We start from the raw sequence: 20,382 nt of genomic DNA, 5'->3' as shown, positions 1-20,382 counted from the left end.
AGGTGTGGGGATTGAGCTTCAGATCATATATATGCAAGGCAAATATTTTACCACTGAGCCACATTCCCAGCAAACTACTTTTAAAAAGTAGTTAAAATCTATACCCACATGGTGCACATACATATGTGTATACACATAAAATTAGATAAACTAATCTTTAAAAAAAAACATTAAATTTGGTAGTGTTCTTGCCAAGAAACACCAGACCTAGACAGTTTCACTTATAAATGCTACCAGACATTAAAAGAAAAGGCCTGGCAGTGGTGGCCTGCGCCTTCAATCTGCACTTTGGAGAGAGGCAGGTGGATCTCAGTGAGATCGAGGCCAGCCTGGTCTACAAAGTAAGTTCCAAGATAGCCAGGAGTGTTACAGAGAAATCTTGTCTCAAAAAAACAAAACACGAAGAAGAAGAAGCAATGTTATAAATTCTCTGAGTCTACAGAAAACAGAAATGAGTGAGCACCTCCAACCTAATGGATTTGTTAGGAAGAGGTGGGGCGAGTGCTTGGAATACAGCTGAGCTATAAAGTGATTGCCTAACACACAGGAGGTGTAAATGAACTGTGTATAGTGGCCCACACCTACAATCCTAGCCCTGGGGAGGGGGAGCAGGAAGAGCAGAATTCAAGGTTATCCTTGGCTGCACAGTAAGTTCAAGACCAGCCTGAACTACAGAGTTTCTTGACAGCTAGGGCTACACAGAGAAACCTTGTGTGTGGGGGGAGATGGATGTAGCTGGACATGTAATGCCTTCTTTTTTTTGTTTTTCTGTGTAACATCTTTGACTGTGGAACTTGCTCCATAGACCAGGTTGGCCTTGAATTCACCCGAGTGCTGGGATTAAAGGTGCACCACCATTGCCAGGCTAGGAAAGTGTAAGTCTTTAATACACTGGGAAATGAGAAGCAGAAAGATTTCTCTAAGCTCAAGGCTAGCCTGGTCTACAAAGAAAGTTCTGGGCTAGCAAGGACTACACAGTGAGATGCTATCTCAAAAATAAAGAGCCGGGTAGTGGTGAGGCATGTCTTTAATCCCAGCACTCAGGAGGCAGAGGCAGGCAGATCTCTGTGAGTTCGACGCCAGTCTGGTCTACAAGAGCTTGTTCCAGGATAGGCTCCAAAGCTACAGAGAAACCCTGTCTCTGTAAACAAACCCTGTCTCTGTAAAAACAAACAAACAAATAAATAAAGAGCCAGACTAAGGTGGTGCACATCTTTGATGCCAGAACTTGGGAAGCAGAAGCAAGCGGACCTCTGAGTTCAAGGCCAGCCTGGTCTACAGACAGGCTCTAAAGCTACACAGAGAAACCCTGTCTTCAAAGACAAATAAATAAATAAACTAGATATGATAAATAAAAAACAGATATAAACCCTGCATCTCCAGGCTTTGTAAGAAAATATACAGAAAGAAAGTCTACTGTAGGATTACAGCTGTTAGGCCTCTGAGATGGGGAGTAGCCTGTCAAATCTGAGCTTGGGGTGTAAGGAAAGTGTTTCTCCTGTACTCCGGCCTCTTTCCTTAATGCATCTTCTGAGCTGAAAGGCACAGAGGTGTGCACCCCCACTTTACAGATGGGAAATGCCTTGCCCAAGGCCACAGCTAAATGCAGCATTCTTCACGAATTTGGGTGGGTAGCAACACATGATGAAGGAAAGCACTCTAGTGGGCACCTCTCTGGTTCTGTAGTGGGAGGGAGTGAGGGTGAGCACACTGTCCACGTGGCTGGAAGGAGTGAAGGTGAACACACTGTCCACGTGGCTGGAAGGAGTGAGGGTGAGCACACTGTCCACGTGGCTGGAGGGAATGAGGGTGAGCACACTGTCCACGTGACTGCTTTTGCTACAGACATGGACATCCCGCTGCCTGATGAAGTTCTATGCTGTGGTTGCTGCCTCACCTACTTCCTGTGAGAGTCACAAGATCGCAGAGAGGATAGAGCAGCGGATCCTGAACTCCAACCCTGTTATGGAAGCTTTTGGTGAGCTTGGTGTCCTCTGCACTGTGTTCCAGTTCTATTTCCTCTAGGAAAGAGGTAGTGCTTTAAGACCTCTCTCTGGCCAGGCACTGGTGGTGCACACTTTTAATCCCAGCACTCAGGAGACAGGCAGATAGATCTCTCTGAGTTCAAGGCTACTCTGGTCTACAGAGTGAGTTCCAAGACAACCTTGTCTCAAAAAACCACCAAAAAAAAAAAAAGGACCTCTCTCTGGGCTGGAGGATGACATGACTGTCCTTCACTACCTAAGTCCCAACCCCTTCTCAGATTTCCTCAGCTTCCTTATATTAGAGGTGCTGTCATATGGGGATATAGCTCATTGATCAAGCCTAGCATCTGCATCAAGTGTTGCCATTTAGCTCATATAAAGCAGTCAAAGTGTCTTGGCTCATCTGGTTCCAATCTTATCTCTCCATTTAGTTTCCTAATGTTCCAAAAAGGGAAATTTGTCAAATGTGGCATAGCTTTATTTTGAGGGGGGAGTGGTTTGGTTTGGTTTTGGTTTGATTTATTTATTTTGTTTGTTTTGTTTTGTTTTTGTTTGTTTCTGAGACAGAAGTCTTGATATGTAACCCTGGCTGTCCTGGATACCTGCCAACCTCTACCTCTGATTAAAGACGTGCACCACTCTACCTGTCATATGGTGGCATAACCATTAGTGTCCATGTTGAGTCTCGAGTCCCCATGTTGTGTCTGTGTCTAAAACCAATAGTGACAACTTGCTTTCACCTCTTCCTGTCAAAGCAGAAAGTCCCTGACTGGGACTGGAAAGATGGTTCAGTGGTGAAAAGCATTTGTTGCAGGCCAGGCGGTGATGGTGCGCGACTTTAATCACAGCACTCAGGAGGCAGAGGCAGGTGGATCTCTGTGTGTTCAAGACCAGGTTGGTCTACAGGGAAAGTTCCATTTGTTACTCTTGTACAGGACCTGAATTCAGTTCCCAGCACCCACATGGTGACTCATAACCATCCTATAAGCAGTTCCAAGGGATCAACCACCTCTTCTGACCTTGTGCAGGCACCAGGCATACACGTGGTACACACACATGAATGCAGATAGAACACTAATACACATTAAAACAAAACAAAACAAACAAACAAAAAAAAACAGCCCTACTGTGCCTAGGCTTACTCATTCCTGTTCCTAGTTGGGAAATACTTCTAAATTTCTTGAACCCCATTTACCAAAGCCTCAGTGCCCATTCCTCAATCCTGACTGCCATGACAAGTGACTTTTAGGTGACTAGAGACAGAAACAGCCACAGCAGCTCATGAGAATTCTGCAAACCTGGGGGAGTGGGTATAAACACAGATGTGATCTCTAGGGAACGCGTGCACACTGAGGAATAACAACAGCAGTCGCTTTGGGAAGTTCATCCAGCTCCAACTGAACAGGTAATAGCTACTGCCATCCCGCGCATGGGACGGCAGAGACGGGGAGTGGAAGCAGCTGGGACAGCCACCAGCCTGGGTCATCCCCATGGGCAAAATTCTGCCTGTAGCTTGTACGTTGTGTGTATGGGTTTCTTGAGCACAGTGAATTCTTGAGGTGTCCTTTTTTAACCTAGAAAACCACAGCTTCTGTGACCTTAGTGCTCTTACGGCCTGTGTGCTCATGCTGGCTTCTCTTCTTGCTTGGAAGTTTCTTGTTAAAATGCCTCTTTGATATAACCCTGTGCTAGGGCATCAGCTCCTACCTTGAGAGCCATGCCTACCTGAGCTCCATGCAGGAGAATACCCCAGAACATTGAAAGACATTTTGAGTTTGTTGCTTGAGGCAAAGTCTCACAGAACCCAAGTTAACTTGAACTCATGCTCTTCCTGGCTACTGTACCTGGCTTCCCAAGGACATTCAGAATGTTCCCAACCCAAGAAGAGCTTGGAAGGGATTTGCTAGGTGGTAGTGGGATGAAGGGATAATGATGCACTCTGCCTCTGTGTGCCAGAGCCCAGCAGATGACGGGAGCTGCCGTCCAGACCTACCTCCTAGAGAAAACGCGTGTGGCTTGTCAGGCCTCCAGTGAGAGGAACTTCCACATCTTCTACCAGGTCTGTACCAGGTGGAGTACACTCTGCCACAAGCAGGACTGGGTGGCTCATCCCTCCACCCCAGCATGCTCCATACCTAGCCCCTTCATTTGCTCTCAAGCAGAGCTGCTCACCAGGTACAGTTTGGACCTAGAGTATGTTTTTCTGCCTCTTTCAAATCTGAAGGCCCTCTAGGCAGGGATTCTTGTCTTCTAAATGGAAGCTATATCACCTGCATTAGACTGAGGGCCCTTCTAGGATGGAAACAGTTTCCCACAACAGCTTGAGGGCTGTTCTGGGATTCTATTCCTTCCTGAACTGGGCTTCTCCAGGACATTGGTAGGGGCTCCTTGCACCCAGACTAGGAGCTTCTTTAGGTAAGGGGATGTACCCCAGCAAGAGTCATGCATTCTGCGTCAGAGTGCCAACTTTCCAGGAAGACAGCTTTTGTCCATCAGGATGAAGACATCCCAGACAGTGCTTTTTTTTCACCCCATGCCCTGTGCTTACTTTGGGGAACTCTTAGCCTGGCAATGTTGCTGCCATTTCTTGCTCCTCATTTTAACCCCAGACCTGAATGTCCTCTCACTCTGCAGATCTGTAAAGGAGCTACCCAGGATGAAAGACTCCAGTGGTGTCTCCCTGAGGGAGCTGCCTTCTCCTGGCTTCCCAATCCAGAAAATTTTTTGGAAGGTAGGAGGAGCATCCTTAGTACCCTAGACTGCCCCCAAAGCCCCACCCATTCTGCCCAGGACCTGTCTTCGCTCCCCCACTGACCCTGCTGACCACTGGGCTCTGACATGGATTCTTTTCAGAGGATTGTTTCGAGTTGACCAGAGAGGCCATGCTCCATTTGGGCATCGACACCCCCACCCAGAACAACATCTTTAAGGTCAGAAGAAAAGCCATGCTACTTACACTTAGAGGTGATGGTAGCCCTTTTCATGAATTGTCCCTGGACTTGGGACTCTCTCCACAAGTGTCTAGGACTTGAGGCCTCACAGGACCGTATCCAAGGAGCTGGCTACCACTGTGAGGAGCCTGGAGACAGGTGCTAGACTGGGCCATAGGGTCAGTGACACACCATATAGTACTTAGTAATGAACATGGCACAGTGACTCACACTCCCAGAGCACAAGGACCTTAGGGCAGGTTTTATTACAGTGACAAGAATAGAGAGATAATCTTTCCTTGTTTGTCTAACACTTTAAAGCTTAGAAGTTATGTTCACACCTCTTAGCTCACTTGATTTTATCAACAATCTTTTGTGCATGGAGATTATTTCCATTTTATATTTGAGAAAATCAGAGGTAAAGAAACCTACCTGAACCAGGCAATGGTGGTGCATGCCTTTAATCTCAGCACTCGGGAGGCAGAGGCAGGTGGATCTCTGTGAGTTTGAGGCCAGCCTGGTCTACAGAGCGAGTTCCAGGTCAGGCTCCAAAGTTACACAGAGAAGCCCTGTCTTGTAAAATAAACAAAAGGAAAGAAAAAGAAAAGAAACCTACCCAAGACACAACTAAGTAATAAAGTTGGTTCCAGGCATTGTCGTTCCAGTGCCCACCTCTTCTTCCACTCTGTCCTCTGCCTCTCCCTCTGGGAGCCCAGTGAGCTAGCCTTCTCCTCCTCACTGCCTTTCTACCTTTGATGAAGACCAATTACTCCACTTACTTCCTCAACTCCTAGAGCTACTGGATACAGTGTATAGGGTAGACTGAGGACAGACAGGGAAGCCACTGAAGGAAGATGGGGATATTGGTGGCCTCCACATGCTGTTTAGGAAGCTGAGGTATTAGACCCAGTATGGACACTGCTAGGTAGGAGGAGTTTGTGCAGAAGGACAGTACATGGAGCTAGGCTGGAGGGGTGGATAGCAGTAGGAATCGGCATGAGTGCTGTTTTAAGGTGTTAAGACATACTTATTTGGCTGGAAAGACACCATGATCAGGAAGGTGGTTTTCCCAGGGTAAGGCCCATCCATTCCACTGAAAGTGTTATGACTCTGTACCATATACCATAGCCATGCTGCCCATTGGGCACAGCTGCCCTCTGCCAGGGTAGTTTGGAGCCAGAAGACTAATAGCCTATGGAAATTATCTGTCCGAGGCCAGACAACAATGGCAGGAAAGGCTCTGCTCTCTTAATATGAGATCCAAGGGTCTCCAAAGTTCTTTACCAAGTGTTCTCCTTGCCATCATAACTTCTGGAAATCATTGAAAGCAAAGGCAGAAGGGTAGCACCTACTATCACAGCCCAGTAATGCTGAGAAAGGGTCCCAGGAAGTCATGCCCAAGTCCCATTAGGCAGAAATGACACTGGCCCATAATTAAGGGAACAGTACCCCCACATGGACTGTTCATGAAGAGAGAGGAATGGGGACAGAGGATGGATGGAGGTAGGGCCTACTGGCTGCTCTGGGAGGCGTCTGAAGTCTCACTGCCTAGACTCTAATCTTGGCCTAGGCTCAACATTAACCTCTCCCATCTCTGTTACGGGCATCACCGTAACATGTACCTCAGGCTGTGGAAGAGACTGTCTTGGGATGCTCTAACATATGAAATCTTGTCTGACAGAGGTAGACAGTGGGACAGTCATCAGGAGCTCCCTTCCTCCTCTGTTGTTGCGACATCAGCATAAGGACTCAGCTTTTTCACGCCCCTGCTTCCTGACCATCCCTTCTGCCTTCAGGTCCTCGCTGGACTGCTGCACCTTGGCAATGTCCATTTTGCTGACTCAGAGGATGAAGCCCAGCCCTGCCGACTGATGGATGGTACCAAAGGTGAGAGACAAGGGTGGTGGGATGCACCTGACAGGAGAGTGACTACCATTATTGAGGTGCGGTGGGAAATTGAAAGCTGAACTTTTCAATCTGGCACCCTTGATTAGCCATCTGCTGAAGGGCCTGCCATGGATAATTACTCCTCAGCCTTTGGGGCAGCCAACACTGTTTTCTCCATCTTACAATGAGAAAATCAGTCAGATGGTTTAGAAATTATTTGTCCAGTTGTAATACTATGGCTTCAAGTCCTGTCTCTGCCATGTAAGGAGGCCTGTGGCTTGCAAGCCTCTTAGAACCTAGGCTTCCCCCATCCACTCAGTTTCAATGGAGGATGTTTGCTTAAGGAGGACTCTCCTCCCAGTCTCTGCCAGGACATCAGCCACACTGCTGCAGCTCTCTGAAAACATGCTGCTGGAGACTATGCAGATTCGAACCATCAAGGCAGGCAAGCAGCAGCAAGTGTTCCGGAAGCCATGCTCCCGAGCTGAGTGTGACACCCGCAGAGACTGTCTGGCCAAACTGATCTATGCACGGTGAGCAGTTTACTCTGGGCTTTCACTTCCCATGGGTTCTTAGACTGTCTAAGGTTGAACCTAACACTATCAGGCAATAGATGGAGGCCCAAGATGGAGGGTTCTGAATAAAGCAGACCAATTGCTGGGACTCCAGGAGATGGCAGGGCATAATTCCCAGGTTTTCCCTAAACACTGTCTTTGGCCTCTGTGCTTGTTTTGAATGGAGAAGTTGCCGCATTCCTGACCTAGATTCAGCTCCTCGTTCAAGTACAAGAACCTGTTTTGACCTTAGTCATAGGTGGGGAAAGCCTGCTCAGCTCCCCTTGGCAGAGCAAGCCCCCCCAAAGGTGATCTCCTTTACAGCATAGGTTCAGACTGTTGAGTGGTGGGTAGGCTCCTCTGTCTCCTGCACCCTGGTTCCTAAGGTTATTCACCTGGGGAGTTGGAGAGACAGCAGTGGAGCCAGAGCTCAGCTCAGAGTCAGTGCCAACAAAACACGCAGCAGGCAGGCGTAGCACAGCAGGGAAGGTGGGTCCTGGCCTTTCTTGGACATGACATATAGGCATCTCCGTCCTCTGGACCATATGGTCAAGGATTATCTCATCTTGAGTTCTGAGAACCTTCAGAGTGCCTTGTAAAGGCTGTCGGGGGCTCAGAATCCCGAGATTATCCATGACCAGTCTATGTGTTCTCATGTGAGATCTTGGACAACCCTGTTCAGAGCCAAGAATCTGAAGTCTGCCTGAGCCCATGGCAACTAGAGACAGGTACTGCTGCCTGTCAAAGCAGGTTTTAGGTCAAAAGTTGGGGGACTTTTGTTTTGGGGGGGTTATTTTGAGACAGGGTCTCACTATGTAGCTCTGGCTGACCTGGAACTCACTATCAGTGCTGTGATTAAAAGTTTGTGTTACTACACCCAGCAGTCAAAAGATATTTAGCAGGGGTTGCTGGTTTCATTCCAGAGTCTGTATGGAGGCCCTGTTTCCTACAGGGTAGGAGAAGGCAATGTGTAGGAAAGAAGTCCCTGAACTGTGTCATGCTTGTTGCCACCTTGTATCGAAGTTTCATTTTCTTTTTTTTTAATGAGCTTATTTATTTTTATTTTATGTGGATTGATTTTTTTTTTTTGCCTGTGTTTATGTATGTCTATGTGAAGGTGTCAGATCCCCTGGAGTTGGAGTTACAGACAGTTGTGAACTGTCATGTGGGTGCTAGGAATTGAACCTGGGTCCTCTGGAAGAGCAGCCAGTGCTGTTAACCTCTGAGCCATCTCTCCAGCTCCCAGAAGTTTCATTTTCTGTGGGCTAGTGACAGTTCCAGAGTAGAGAACGCCATTATTCTTGTGACTTGGGACCACTTGTTTGGGATTGAGTAGGATGTGGCAGCTCCTTAAGCATTTTTCAGGGGAATTCAATGCAGTCAGCTCTTTGCTAACCCGACTGGGACCTGCCAGCAGCCTCTTCTAGTCACAGCATCAGCTGTGATGGGTTTCATGACTAATGCAGACCCAGGAGCCTGTGCTATCCTGTGCTGTCTTGCTATGAGGACAGGTCAGGTCTTTGTATACCTGGAAATGTATATGTGCAGAGCCTGTCTCTGCAGTATGTCAAGACTGCATAAGCCAGAATCAAGAGGATTTAGCCTTTGACCCGGTAGGCTCAGAACACAGGGCCTTCTAGCATGTAGCACCCTTCCTGGTAGAGCAGTTTCACCAGTCCCACTCTTTCCCATCAACAGGCTGTTCGACTGGCTGGTATCAGTGATCAACAGCAGCATCTGTGCGGACTCCAACTCGTGGACTGCCTTCATAGGTAGCAAGGCTCACCCTGCCACGAGCTCCCCAGAAAAGCAGCTGGACCCTGAGTGGAGGGAGGGTCTCTGGGTCACCTGTGTGCCTTTGAGCAGCTCCTTTCTCCTCTCAGCCAGTGTCCTCATCCATCCATCCAGGAGTTTGGTGATATTTCTACATTTGATTGCCCACAAATGACATGTCCATGGCTCTCCAGACAGACCAGTTTATGCATTGTCCCTAATTTAATGCATTTTATCCTAGAGACTTAGCTCCAATCCCAGAAGGGTAGTCAGAGCTAGAGTGGGAGACACATTTGAGATCAGTGTTGTACTGTTGGGTTAGGTGAGTCGAATAGGGGAAGGAAGTAAAACCTAGGGGTGCTTAAAGAGAGGCATCAGCTAGGCTGGTGAGATCAAGGTCCTCTGAACTCAGTTGTTTCAGAGATCATTTCCTGCTATCACACACAAAAAAAAATGGGACCTGATATCCTCAAGGAGGAGCCTATTAGGGCCAGAGGTTACAGACTCAAAAGTATGCTAGTGCCTGGGCTGCCCTTCATTCAGATTTTTGGCTTTCTGCCTGCTCTGACTTAGTATGGTGCAGGGGAAGAGGTCCTGGGTCCCACCCTGGGTGGGTGGTGGGAACAGGAGGGAGCGATCTCTCAGCCTTATCCCAAGGCTTCTAAGTCAGAGGCCTCAGCAAGGGTCCAGCCATTTGGGCTCCTGTAGTTGCCCCCTTTACCCCCTGTGGTTGCCTCATGGTTCTCTCCTGTCTCCAAAGGTCTGTTAGATGTGTATGGGTTTGAGTCATTCCCTGACAACAGTCTGGAACAGCTGTGCATCAACTATGCCAATGAGAAGCTACAGCAGCACTTTGTGGCTCACTACCTCAAGGCCCAGCAGGTGAGGTGTAGGGCAAGGCAGGTCATCCTTCTGGATCCTCTGCCTCTTCCTGGCCCCCAGCGCAGTCATGACTAGACACCTTTGTTCCTGTCTTATTAATTGATAAGTAATAACGATGTAAGAAAGTGTTTTAATATATTTTTGTTCCTTCCTTAATGCTGTTCTGGAACTTTCTCCCACTGCACCCCTGCCCAGGAGGAATATGCAATTGAGGGCCTGGAGTGGTCGTTTGTCAACTACCAGGACAACCAGACCTGTTTAGATCTCCTCGAGGGGAGCCCCATCAGCATCTGTTCCCTCATAAATGAGGTAGGGAGGTTCAGCCAGTGAGCCAAGCAGTACTTTTTGGGGCCTTGGTGACTGTTTTATGTGCTATTTTTCTGTCTCTCTCCCATATCTGCAAATAAGTGTGCTAATCCCTGTGCTTCCCCCCCCAACACACACACACACACATATGCTGGAGTTGATATAATGCCTGTGTTACAACTCTACTGCAATGGAAATAGAGGAAGGTGAAGATATGGTAAGATCTCATCATGATGACCACCCGCTCCTACCCTACAGGAATGCCGCCTTAATCGGCCGAGCAGCGCAGCACAACTGCAGACACGGATCGAGAGTGCTCTGGCAGGCAAGCCCTGCCTGGGCCCTAATAAGCTCAGTCGGGAGCCCAGCTTTGTGGTTGTGCATTTCGCAGGACCTGTGCGGTACCACACAGAAGGCCTGGTGGAGAAGAACAAGGTGGGCCTAGGCATGTGGGTCCTGGATAAAAAAGCTGAATCCTTGCACAAAGTAGTTCCTAACTGGCATCCTCTTTCTCCCTAGTCTCCTCAAAATCTAGGCTCACCTTCTTGAGCCCTACCTAAGATGTTGGGTAGTCCATCCTGGCCTGCCTGGAAGCAGCCTGTGTCTCTTCTTGGCCAGCAGACCCACTCTACTTGGGACTCCAGCCTGCCCTTCCAAGAAGTCCCGTGCTCGGGTAGAGGTGCCAGAGCAGCAGCTAGCACTGGGAAGCAGCTCACCTACCTGCCACCTTTGTTCTTTCCCACTAGGACCCTGTTCCCCCTGAGCTGACTGGGCTCCTGCAGCAATCCCAAGACCCTCTGCTCATGATGCTATTTCCTGCTAACCCTGAAGAGAAGACCCAGGAGGAGCTGTCGGGCCAGAGCAGGGCTCCTGCGTTGACTGTGGTGTCCAAGTTCAAGGTGGTGATGACGTGCAGTGCTTTGCTCACTCTCACAATTGTCTGCTGAGCCCTCAGGGTTGGGGCTGTCTGCTAGGGGCACTAATGTGCTGTGCACAAATGGCACAGGTCTCTTCAAGTTTATGCTTCAGTGTAAAGGACCCATAGGAAACAGGCAAGAGACAGCATGGGATAGGGGCTCTCACCCTCTGCTCCGGGGTAGTCAGAGAAGAGCAGCACTTTCTATGGAGCTGTGACTGCCCTGTTCAAACCCTGTGCTTGGCTGGGCCAGAATACCACTTCCCCTGGTGTTCTCTGCTTCCTTTCTGTGAAACTTGCATGGGCTGCTCACCCTCCTGGGACCTCTTGACCACCACCCTTCCACATCTTGTTCACCCACCCTGCCACTTTTTTTGTTTCTGCTCATATGTTAACCCCTACTTTGCCGTCACCTCGAGGGCATCCTGGGAAACACAAGTTTATTGTCTGAGGAGTGTGCTACAGACACTACTGACAGTACCTGCATAGCATGTGTGTTATTAGGCTGACCTGTGACATAGTAGACTGTCGGAGTCACGTCCCTCTGGCACATAGTGTAACAGCAGGGGTGGTGTGAGGCTGCTGTCTTGTAGGAGTGAAGTGGGGAGGAAAGGAGAGGGACAAGCTCTAGACCAGAGGACCAGTCAGTGAGAGCCACTGGTCAGAGCATCCCTGGATAAAGGTGACAAGTGATGGGTGATTAAACTGTGCTTTGCACACGTTCTTTAAGAACTTCCAAGCCACGTGTAATAGCGCACACCTTTAAACCCAGCACTCGGGAGGCAGAGGCAGGCCGATCTCTGTGAGTTTGAGACCAGCCTGGTCTACAGTGCAAGTTCTAGGACAGCCAGGGTGGTTATACAAAGAAACCCTGTCTCGGAGGGGGCAGGGATTTCCAGTAGTTCCCAGGGGATACATGGGTCTTGATGTCAAGACTGAGAGGGCCACCAAGGACAAAACATACCCACTAACCAGAATCCAGCTTATGACCCTGAGCAGCCCCAATCCTACCTCACCCAAGTTTCTCTGTCTGCAGGCCTCGCTGGAACAGCTCCTGCAGGTCCTTCATAGCACAACACCCCACTACATTCGCTGTATCAAGCCCAACAGCCAGAGTCAGCCACAGACCTTCCTCCAGGAAGAGGTAACTAACCCTCAGCTACAGCTGCCTAGTATCAAACTCCATCTGGCAGGGCCTAGAAAAACTAAAGGGAAAGCATCTCCAGATATAGTGATCACAGACAGTCTCTCAGGCTGGGCCTCCCGGCTCTGGCAGGACAGTCATGTGTGGTTGTGTGTCTGTACACTGCACCAAGCCTAGCCAGCATGGCACATGGGGACTCTAGAACATCTTGCTCACCTAGCCTATCTCTGACAAGAGACTGAGTCTGCTTGGGACAATGGTTTACGATTTGTTCAACATCTGTGCAGTCCATGAAGTACGGCTGTCTCTGGACTGTTAATCTCACTTCTAGTTTACACAAAAGCACTCCTCAGGGTTTCAGGTTCTGAGGGGTATAGATGATGTGTGAGTGTTGGACAGCACTGAAGAATGGCCAACAGGCACTGGTAAATGTGGCTGTAGGACCAAGATAACTTGGCTGTGTGGTAAAGTTCTGGGTTCAAATCAAGTAAGAATCTTCACAGTATAACCTTCCTTGCTTGAGCAGCTCTGATGCTGGAGAGAATAAAGCAATTCTGCATTGTGGAGTGGTATCAGCCCAGGAGAGGTGAAAGACAGCCAGGACCACTGCAGACCTTAGATACATCAGGAGCCAGCATCAGACAGGGCCTTTCAGGTCCACCAGATCTTCGAGCAGGGAGATCTTCTGGCCCTCTTGGTTTCTCATGGTCCCATGGAGTCTCTCAGCCAATCCTGCCTGTCGTTGAAGGTCAGGACCAGAGATATGCCAAAGAAATGGTATTTCTGGCCTATAGGTGCTTGCCCTGTCTCCCCACCCTTGCAGGTCCTGAGCCAGTTGGAGGCCTGTGGCCTTGTGGAGACCATCCACATCAGTGCTGCTGGCTTTCCCATCCGGTAAGTAAGCCACATTGCTGTAGGGCCAAAGCCTGGTGGCGCTCAGAGCTTGAGCCAGACAGAGGGAGGAAGGGATGGGGAGAATGGCAGGTCTATGGCAAAGGGATGGCACCAGTACGTCTAGTCAGTCATTCACTATGTATTTCTCTGCCCTTGGAGGGCCTACATTCTATGGAAACAAGAAAATTAAGTATGAGCCAGACATAGTAGCACACTCCCATGACCCCAGCACTTGAGATACTGAGATAGGAAGATCAACACACATCTAAGGCCAGCCTGAGCTATGTAGTGAGTTCGAGGCCAGCCTGGTCTATAAGAGCTAGTTCCAGGACAGGCTCCAAAGCTTCAGAGAAATCTTGTCTCAAAAACAAAAACACCTTTTTTTTTCTTTTGCTTTTTTTTTTAAACATTTATTTATTTATTATGTATACAATATTCTGTCTGTGTGTATGTCTGCAGGCCAGAAGAGGGCACCAGACATCATTACAGACGGTTGTGAGCCATCATGCGGTTGCCAGGAATTGAACTCAGGACCTTTGGAAGAGCAGGCAATGCTCTTAACCATTGAGCCATCTCTTCAGCTTCCCCCCCCCCTTTTTTTAAAGAAAAGAGTCTGGAGCTTGAGAGATGGTTCAAGGTTAAGAGCAATGGCTGCTCTTCAGAAGACTGGGATTCAATTCCCAGCACCCACATGGCAGCTCACAACCATCTATAACTCAAGTTCCAGGGGATCTGAAGCCTTCCTTTGGCATCCACAGACATACATGCAGGCAAAACTCATAAAGTTTTTAAAAATTTACAAGTAAAACTGGGCATGATGGCACGTGCCTTTAATCCCAGCACTCGAGAGGCAGAGGCAGGCAGATTTCTGTGAGTTCAAGGCCAGCCTGGTCTACAAAGTGAGTTCTGGGACAGCCAGAGCTTACACAGAGAAACCCTACCTGGGAGAAAAATTAAATTACAAAAAAAAAATCAATAAGCAAAAATAAGTGCTTGCTGAGGACCCACGTTTGGATCTCCAGCATCACTGTTAGAAGCTGGTATGGTGGGACTGGAGACAGATGGCATGACGACCGAGAGCCCTGGCTGCTCCTCCGGAGGACCTGGCTTCAGTGCCCAGCACCCACATGGCAGCTCTCCGCTGTCTGTAGCTGCAGTTTCAGGGGATCTGGCACCTTCACAGACACACATGCACATAGAATAAAAATAAAGAAAAAATCTTTAAAAAAAAAAAAAGTGAGGTGTGGCAACAAGCACCTGTAATCCCAACACTGGGAGGCAGACACAATAGTCTGTGGACTTGCTGGCCAGCCAGTTTAACCAGTTAGTAAGCCCCGGGTTCAATGAGAGACTCTATCTCAAAAAATAAGGTGGAAAGCCATAGAAGAAGATTTCCAATGTCAGATTGAGGCCTCCACATGTGCAAACACACACATACTTCCACTGATAACACATACAAGTGTAAAGGACAGCTAGTGCTAGGAAAGAAACAGAATTTTGTTGTTGCAGGGGAAATCTGTGGTCTGGTTATCAGTGCAGAGCCAGAAGAAAGGGAGGGCCAGCCTGGGAGGACATAGAACAGAGAACAACCATAATGCTGTCAGGAAGTGAGACACCAACAGCCTGGGCCACAGAGAAGCAGCAACAGTGAATGTAAGAGAACGGGAGCCAGGCACAGTTGGCCATGGCAGTGTGCCCTGAGTGCGGTGGCAGTATCTTGTATTCCAGAGAACTCTTGTGCTGCTCACTGAAGTTGGATGCAGAGTTAGGACAGAGGGAGATGAATGGCTGCAGGATTAGCTGTGGAAACTGGGAAGCCATAGGCCAGACTGGGGTATCTAGCTCACAGCAGAGAACTGGACGGTTTGCAAGGTGAGTGCTCAGCGAGCAGTCCGCGTCCAGGCTGTAGAAATAACTGCTGTTTTCTGGGGCAGATGGTTGAATCAGGACAGTTTACCAAAATGGGATAGTCTGGGGAAAGCCAGAGTTGGAGTGTGAAGGAAAAGGGAAGTAAGAATCAGGAATTCTCCTGTGGCTTTGTCTAATTTGAGAAGTACAGAGACAAGCCTTAGAGTTTTAAGACCTGTGCAAGTATATGTTGTCCATCCTCACTGGGTTTGAGCACCCCACTACCAGCAAGGAGATGTGCCACACCACATGAAGTCAGAGGACGACTTGGCAAGTCAGTTCTGCCCTCCCACCATATGGGTCGTGAGGATGGAAATGTCTGCAGGCTTCCCACTGAGTGGCCCTTGGCATCTCTAGGACACATCATCCTCCATTCAGTTGGGATGGTCAGGCAGCACTGGCTTTGAGCCCCAGCCAGGCACCTGGCTCACAGTCTTTTTCTTTTTGTCTTCTTTGGCTTCCAGGGTCTCTCATCAGAACTTCGTAGAACGATATAAATTGCTGAGACGGCTCCGACTTCGCACATCCTCTGGTCTCTGGGGCTTGTGTTCTGCCAAAGGGCCCTCTGGTGAGTGAAGCCCATTTTTTTTTGTCATTTGTTCAACCATAGGTTACTGAGGAATGAGCTGTACCTTCTCAGAGATGAGGGTCCAAAGACTGATGGTTGTTGGTATAATGTGGGGAACAAACCCCAGCTGACAATGGTGTAGAAAGGCAGAGCGCTGAGCGGTCAGTGGTGGCGCACACCTTCAATCCCAGCACTCAGGAGGCAGAAGCAGGTGGATCTCTGTGAGTTCAAGGCCAGCCAGGTCTACAGAATGAGTTCCAGGACAACTATGGCTGTTATACAGAGAAACCCTGTCTCAAAAAAAAAAAAAAAGGAAAGGAAAGGAAAACGAAACGGAAAGAAGAAAGGAAGGAAGGAAGGAAGGAAGGAAGGAAGGAAGGAAGGAAGGAAGGAAGGAAGGAAGGGCAGAAAGCTTACTCTGGTGCCAGGGAGATGTGGAAGTGGAAAGCATTTAGAGGAGGTGGCTTGTGGAGATAAACTGGATTAGCTAGGCGACACCCACTGCACATGACAACATCTGAACCAAAGCTCCCAGGCGTGATACAGCCATAGGTGTGACAGGGAAGGCTAGGGTGCCAGATGAACTTTATTCCTGGGTAGATGAGGGCTGCTTCAGCGGAGAGAGCCAGTGCTCCATCACCTCATGCTCTTCCTCACTCTAGGGACCTTACGGGAGGTCTTGGGGGTGAGGCTGTGAGCCACTCAAAGAGAAGCCAGACCTGTGTGCAGCTATGGGCAAACTGGTCAGTGTTGGTAGGCATAGCTCTGTACAGATACAGAGGTAGACAGAAATGGACAGTGAACTTGGCCTTGCCAGTGAGAAGAGCAGGCAAAAGGGAAATCTGAGGAATGTGAAGCAGCCCTGCATGGCCAGCTTGAGCCCCAGGCCCAGGAGGATCAAAGGGGGAGAGGTGCACAAAACACTAGGTGAGTCAGCCTGTGACAGTGTAGCTGTCCGTAACTAAAACTGTGGGAATGTTAAAGGTGGAGGGACAGACACAAAGACTAGGACAAGTCTCAGCCCAGCCACAGCTGCTCCCCAGCCTCTTAGCCCTTCTGGGCCCCATCAGTAGCTTTCTCTTGGAAGTGTGTCACTCTCCTTTCCCCTCCCCTTCTTTCTCCTCTCTACACGGTTCGCTCTCCTGCCTCTTTTACCAACAAGCCTCTCTGGGCCCTGGTCCATTTTCTGGATGTCTCTCATCTCTCGTCTCCTGCATCTGCTTTGGTGTCCTCTGTCTCCAAAGAGGCGCTGGGCTGCTAACTGTGGTCAGAGCCCTCAGGTAAATCTTCCCATACAAGAGGCAAGCTTGGGAGGGCTTTCCCACAATTGGGTATGGTCTTCCTTTTCTTCACTTGACTGTACCTGGTAAGGGGTGGGACCGAGGGAGTAGCCAAGCAGTCTGGGATTCCCTCTCCAGGCTTACAGACCTTGCAGCCTGTCCAAGGAGACATGGGGCAGTGGCAGATTCAGAACAGTCCCGAACAGCCAGGATTGTGAGGGACATAAGGGTTACCTCTACCCACGAAACGGGGAAGAAGAAATAACTAGATTCAGAGCAGCAGTAAGAGGCTTAGAGAGCTCGAGGGAGACCAAAGCCAAGCTCTTCAGACTCCAGAAGCCTGTGGGGATGAGCAGGCACTGATGAAGCCTTTCTCCCACCCCCAGAGCAGCCTCTATGTGCCAAGGAGGCCACACTGCAGCCTCTGCTACAGGACATTCTCCATGCTCTGCCAGCTTTAATTCAGACAGCGACCACTCCCAGTGACTCCGCTGAGACCACACAAGTCCCACTGTACTGTGGCAGGACAAAGATTTTCATGACTGACTCCATGGTAAACTGACTGGGGAATGAGATTACGTGTGCCAGCAGCAAGTGTAGGCCGATCTCAGGGGAGGGAAGGAGAGGCCAAGCACCTCAATGGACTCCTCTTCTCTCAGCTAGAGCTTCTGGAATGTGGACGTGCCCAGATGCTGGAGCAGTGTGCCCGCTGCATCCAGTGTGGCTGGAGGCGACATCGTCTCCAAAAGCAGGAGAAACAGAGGCGGGCTGCCGTGCTCATTCAGGCAGGTAGGTGGGACCCAGCCACCTATTAGTGAGGCTGATTCCATATGATGGGTCTTACTAACACAGTCCTGACAGGCTGATTTGAAAAGTGAAAATCATTTATCCTTTTGTAGTGCCATGAATCAAACCCAGGGCTTCACTCATGCTAGGCAGGTGCTATAACATGGAGCTATGTTGCCACACAAGCCAAAAAACATTTTAAAATGCATACATCACCCAGACCCCTCCTGTTCCTTGGGAGCTGATGAGGACTGAGTCTGAGGTCAGTGGCAGCCTGGGTCCTTACAAGGGCTCCCAGGTGGCCCTTCAATGTGCAGTTATCTGTAAGATTGTGGTCAGTTTAACGTAAGACTGTGGGTGTAAGAGTATAATGTAAGACTGATGTGTGCACAGATATCTGTAAGCTTGTGGGCAGTATAATGTAAGAGTGTGTGTGACTATGTATGTGTACCATATGCGTTCGGGTGCCCTTAGAGACCAGAACTTGAGTCAGAAGAGGTTGCAAATCACCATATAGGTGGTGGTAACCAATCTGAGTGCCCTGCAAGAACAGGGAGTGCTCTTAACCACTGAGCCATCTTTCCAGGAGCAACTCTTAAGCCCCATTTTGCCTTATATATTGACATCACTGGGAAAATGGATTTCATATTTTCACATCAACCCATAATGGCCACGTGGCTAACAGCTCTAATGATGTTTTTTATGTCTCTGCTGTTTCTTTAGCTATCCGGTCCTGGTTAACACGGAAACACATCAGAAGGTTACACATAGCTGCCACAGCCATCAAGCGCACTTGGCGAAAGTGGAGAGTGAGTGTGGCTGAAGGCCGGGGGTGGGCTTCAGACAGGCCCAAGACGGAGGGGTGTCTCTGCCGCTGGGGTGTGGCACCAGCCTCTAAGCCTGGTGTCCCGTGTGTGAGCAGGGTACAGACAGCTGCAGCACAGAGTGGCATAAGCAACCCTAGGACCAAACTGCCAATAAAACTGCAGTTTCTTTACATTCTGCCCCATGAAGCCAGTCTAGTTCAGGGCATCACAGACAAGGCTCTTGAGTTTACCTTGTCAAGCTGGTTGTTTTCCAGTCAGATGCTGGAAAGAGCTAGGAAGATGACTCAGCAAGTAAAGGTCTTACTGTCAAGCCTGACAACTGAGTTTGAGCCCAGGGACCCTCATGGTAGGAACAAACTCTCAAAAGCTCTGACCTCCACAGGTGACCGTGGTATGCTCATGCACACATGGGCATACATGCATACCCACAAAGATGATTTTTAAATTTTTATTCATTTATTTGGTTTTTCTTCTAGCTGTCTTGGAACTCACCCTAGAGATTAGGCTAGCCTTGAACTCAGAGATCCACCTGTCTCTGCCTCCCAATTGCTGGGATTAAAAGTATGCACCCCCACCACCTATTTTATCTTTAAAGAAGGCTAAATCTTGACTACCCAAGATCAAGCCCCAAAGCACAAGCTGTCCTCTGCCTCCAGCATGTCCACTATAGCATACTACTTCAGTGTCAAGTAAATGAATGCAAAAGCAAGTCCTTTTAGAAAAGTTAGGCAAACCTAACATTATAAAGGGATGTTTTCTCTTCAAGATCAGAATGGCCTATCTTGCTTCTAAAGAACTGGATGGTATGGAGGATAAACCCATGCCTCAAGCTCCCAGTTCCCTGAGCTCCTCGCTGTCCCCAGCACACACTAAACTACTAGAGGCAATAATCCACCTCTGGCCCATGGGACTGGTGCTAGCCAACTCAGCTGTAGGTGCGCGCGGCTTTCAGAGGAAACTGGTGGCCCATGCCTGCCTCCGGCTTCCCACGGGCAACCCCAGCAACAACGTCCAGACACCACAACAAGATCAGGCTGGCATTACATCCATCAGAGCGCTGCCTCAGGTATGTTCTCGTTCTGAGATACCATGGTCGTCCTTCCCACAGCTCCAGGTTGTTCACTAAGGCAGTAAACAAAGCTTGCCTGTCTTGGGGGTGAGGGGTGCAATAGCACAAAACTCCCTAACCCTACGGAATAAGCCAAATCTACAGGTGTTCGTTACTACCATTGTTCCAACTAAAAACCAGATTGTTCAGAGCCCTTCAAAAACTGCTTCTAAGCATTTTACCTCTGAGTGTTTGGCTCTTCCTCTGCAATGTGAGATCCTCAGTTAGGCAAGTACCTCAGCCCTGTATCCTCTACCAGATGGACACAGGAAACTCCCTACAGGGTAGCTGTAAGGAATTAAAGAATAGCATAGTTGACTCTAGGACATTAGTTCCACTTCTGAGAAATCTGTCTCCTCAGATGACACTGCATTTAGCAGTTACCTCAAATTCTATCACTTGGTTACTGGTTGTCACTTTCTCAACTGGAAATAGTAAATATGTGGTCGGGTCCTGTGTGTTGTGCCACCTGTCTGACTTAAAGCAGGCCCTCCCAGCCTGGTCCGAGCTCAGCCCCTTCCCTGGATAACCCTGGTGATAGCACCTCACGTGGGAACCTCCATTTTTCTCCTCTGTAAAACCGGGTTAATACCCCGCCTGGTACAAGGGACCAGAGGAAAGAAATGAAGTCAAA

At 49.0% G+C, this 20,382-nt stretch overlaps 1 protein-coding gene across 3 annotated transcripts in view; it reads left to right on the top strand.

The window, feature by feature from the left end:
* The window catches only part of Myo19 (myosin XIX), a 33,054-nt gene that overhangs the window by 11,658 nt on the left and 1,014 nt on the right, over positions 1-20,382 (top strand). For 2 of the 3 annotated variants that reach the window (XM_048446729.3, XM_048446728.3), the window contains exons 7-25: positions 1,846-1,978; positions 3,321-3,390; positions 3,942-4,044; positions 4,620-4,716; positions 4,839-4,915; positions 6,712-6,802; positions 7,164-7,335; positions 9,055-9,128; positions 9,890-10,011; positions 10,207-10,320; positions 10,576-10,752; positions 11,064-11,216; positions 12,270-12,377; positions 13,201-13,271; positions 15,644-15,747; positions 17,414-17,580; positions 17,687-17,816; positions 18,537-18,622; positions 19,407-19,706. In XM_048446729.3, the coding sequence (XP_048302686.3) occupies positions 1,846-1,978; positions 3,321-3,390; positions 3,942-4,044; positions 4,620-4,716; positions 4,839-4,915; positions 6,712-6,802; positions 7,164-7,335; positions 9,055-9,128; positions 9,890-10,011; positions 10,207-10,320; positions 10,576-10,752; positions 11,064-11,216; positions 12,270-12,377; positions 13,201-13,271; positions 15,644-15,747; positions 17,414-17,580; positions 17,687-17,816; positions 18,537-18,622; positions 19,407-19,706 (2,349 nt within the window). Of the gene's footprint in view, positions 1-1,845; positions 1,979-3,320; positions 3,391-3,941; positions 4,045-4,619; positions 4,717-4,838; positions 4,916-6,711; positions 6,803-7,163; positions 7,336-9,054; positions 9,129-9,889; positions 10,012-10,206; positions 10,321-10,575; positions 10,753-11,063; positions 11,217-12,269; positions 12,378-13,200; positions 13,272-15,643; positions 15,748-17,413; positions 17,581-17,686; positions 17,817-18,536; positions 18,623-19,406; positions 19,707-20,382 lie in introns of those variants that run through there. The other variant, XM_085695597.2, reaches the window with a different exon arrangement.

This window comes from Myodes glareolus, chromosome 9 (assembly GCF_982192425.1).
Source record: "Myodes glareolus chromosome 9, mMyoGla1.1, whole genome shotgun sequence".
NCBI lineage: Eukaryota > Metazoa > Chordata > Mammalia > Rodentia > Cricetidae > Myodes > Myodes glareolus.
The sequence above is the reverse complement of the archived record's forward strand: the minus strand, read 5'-3'. Positions and strand labels throughout refer to the sequence as shown.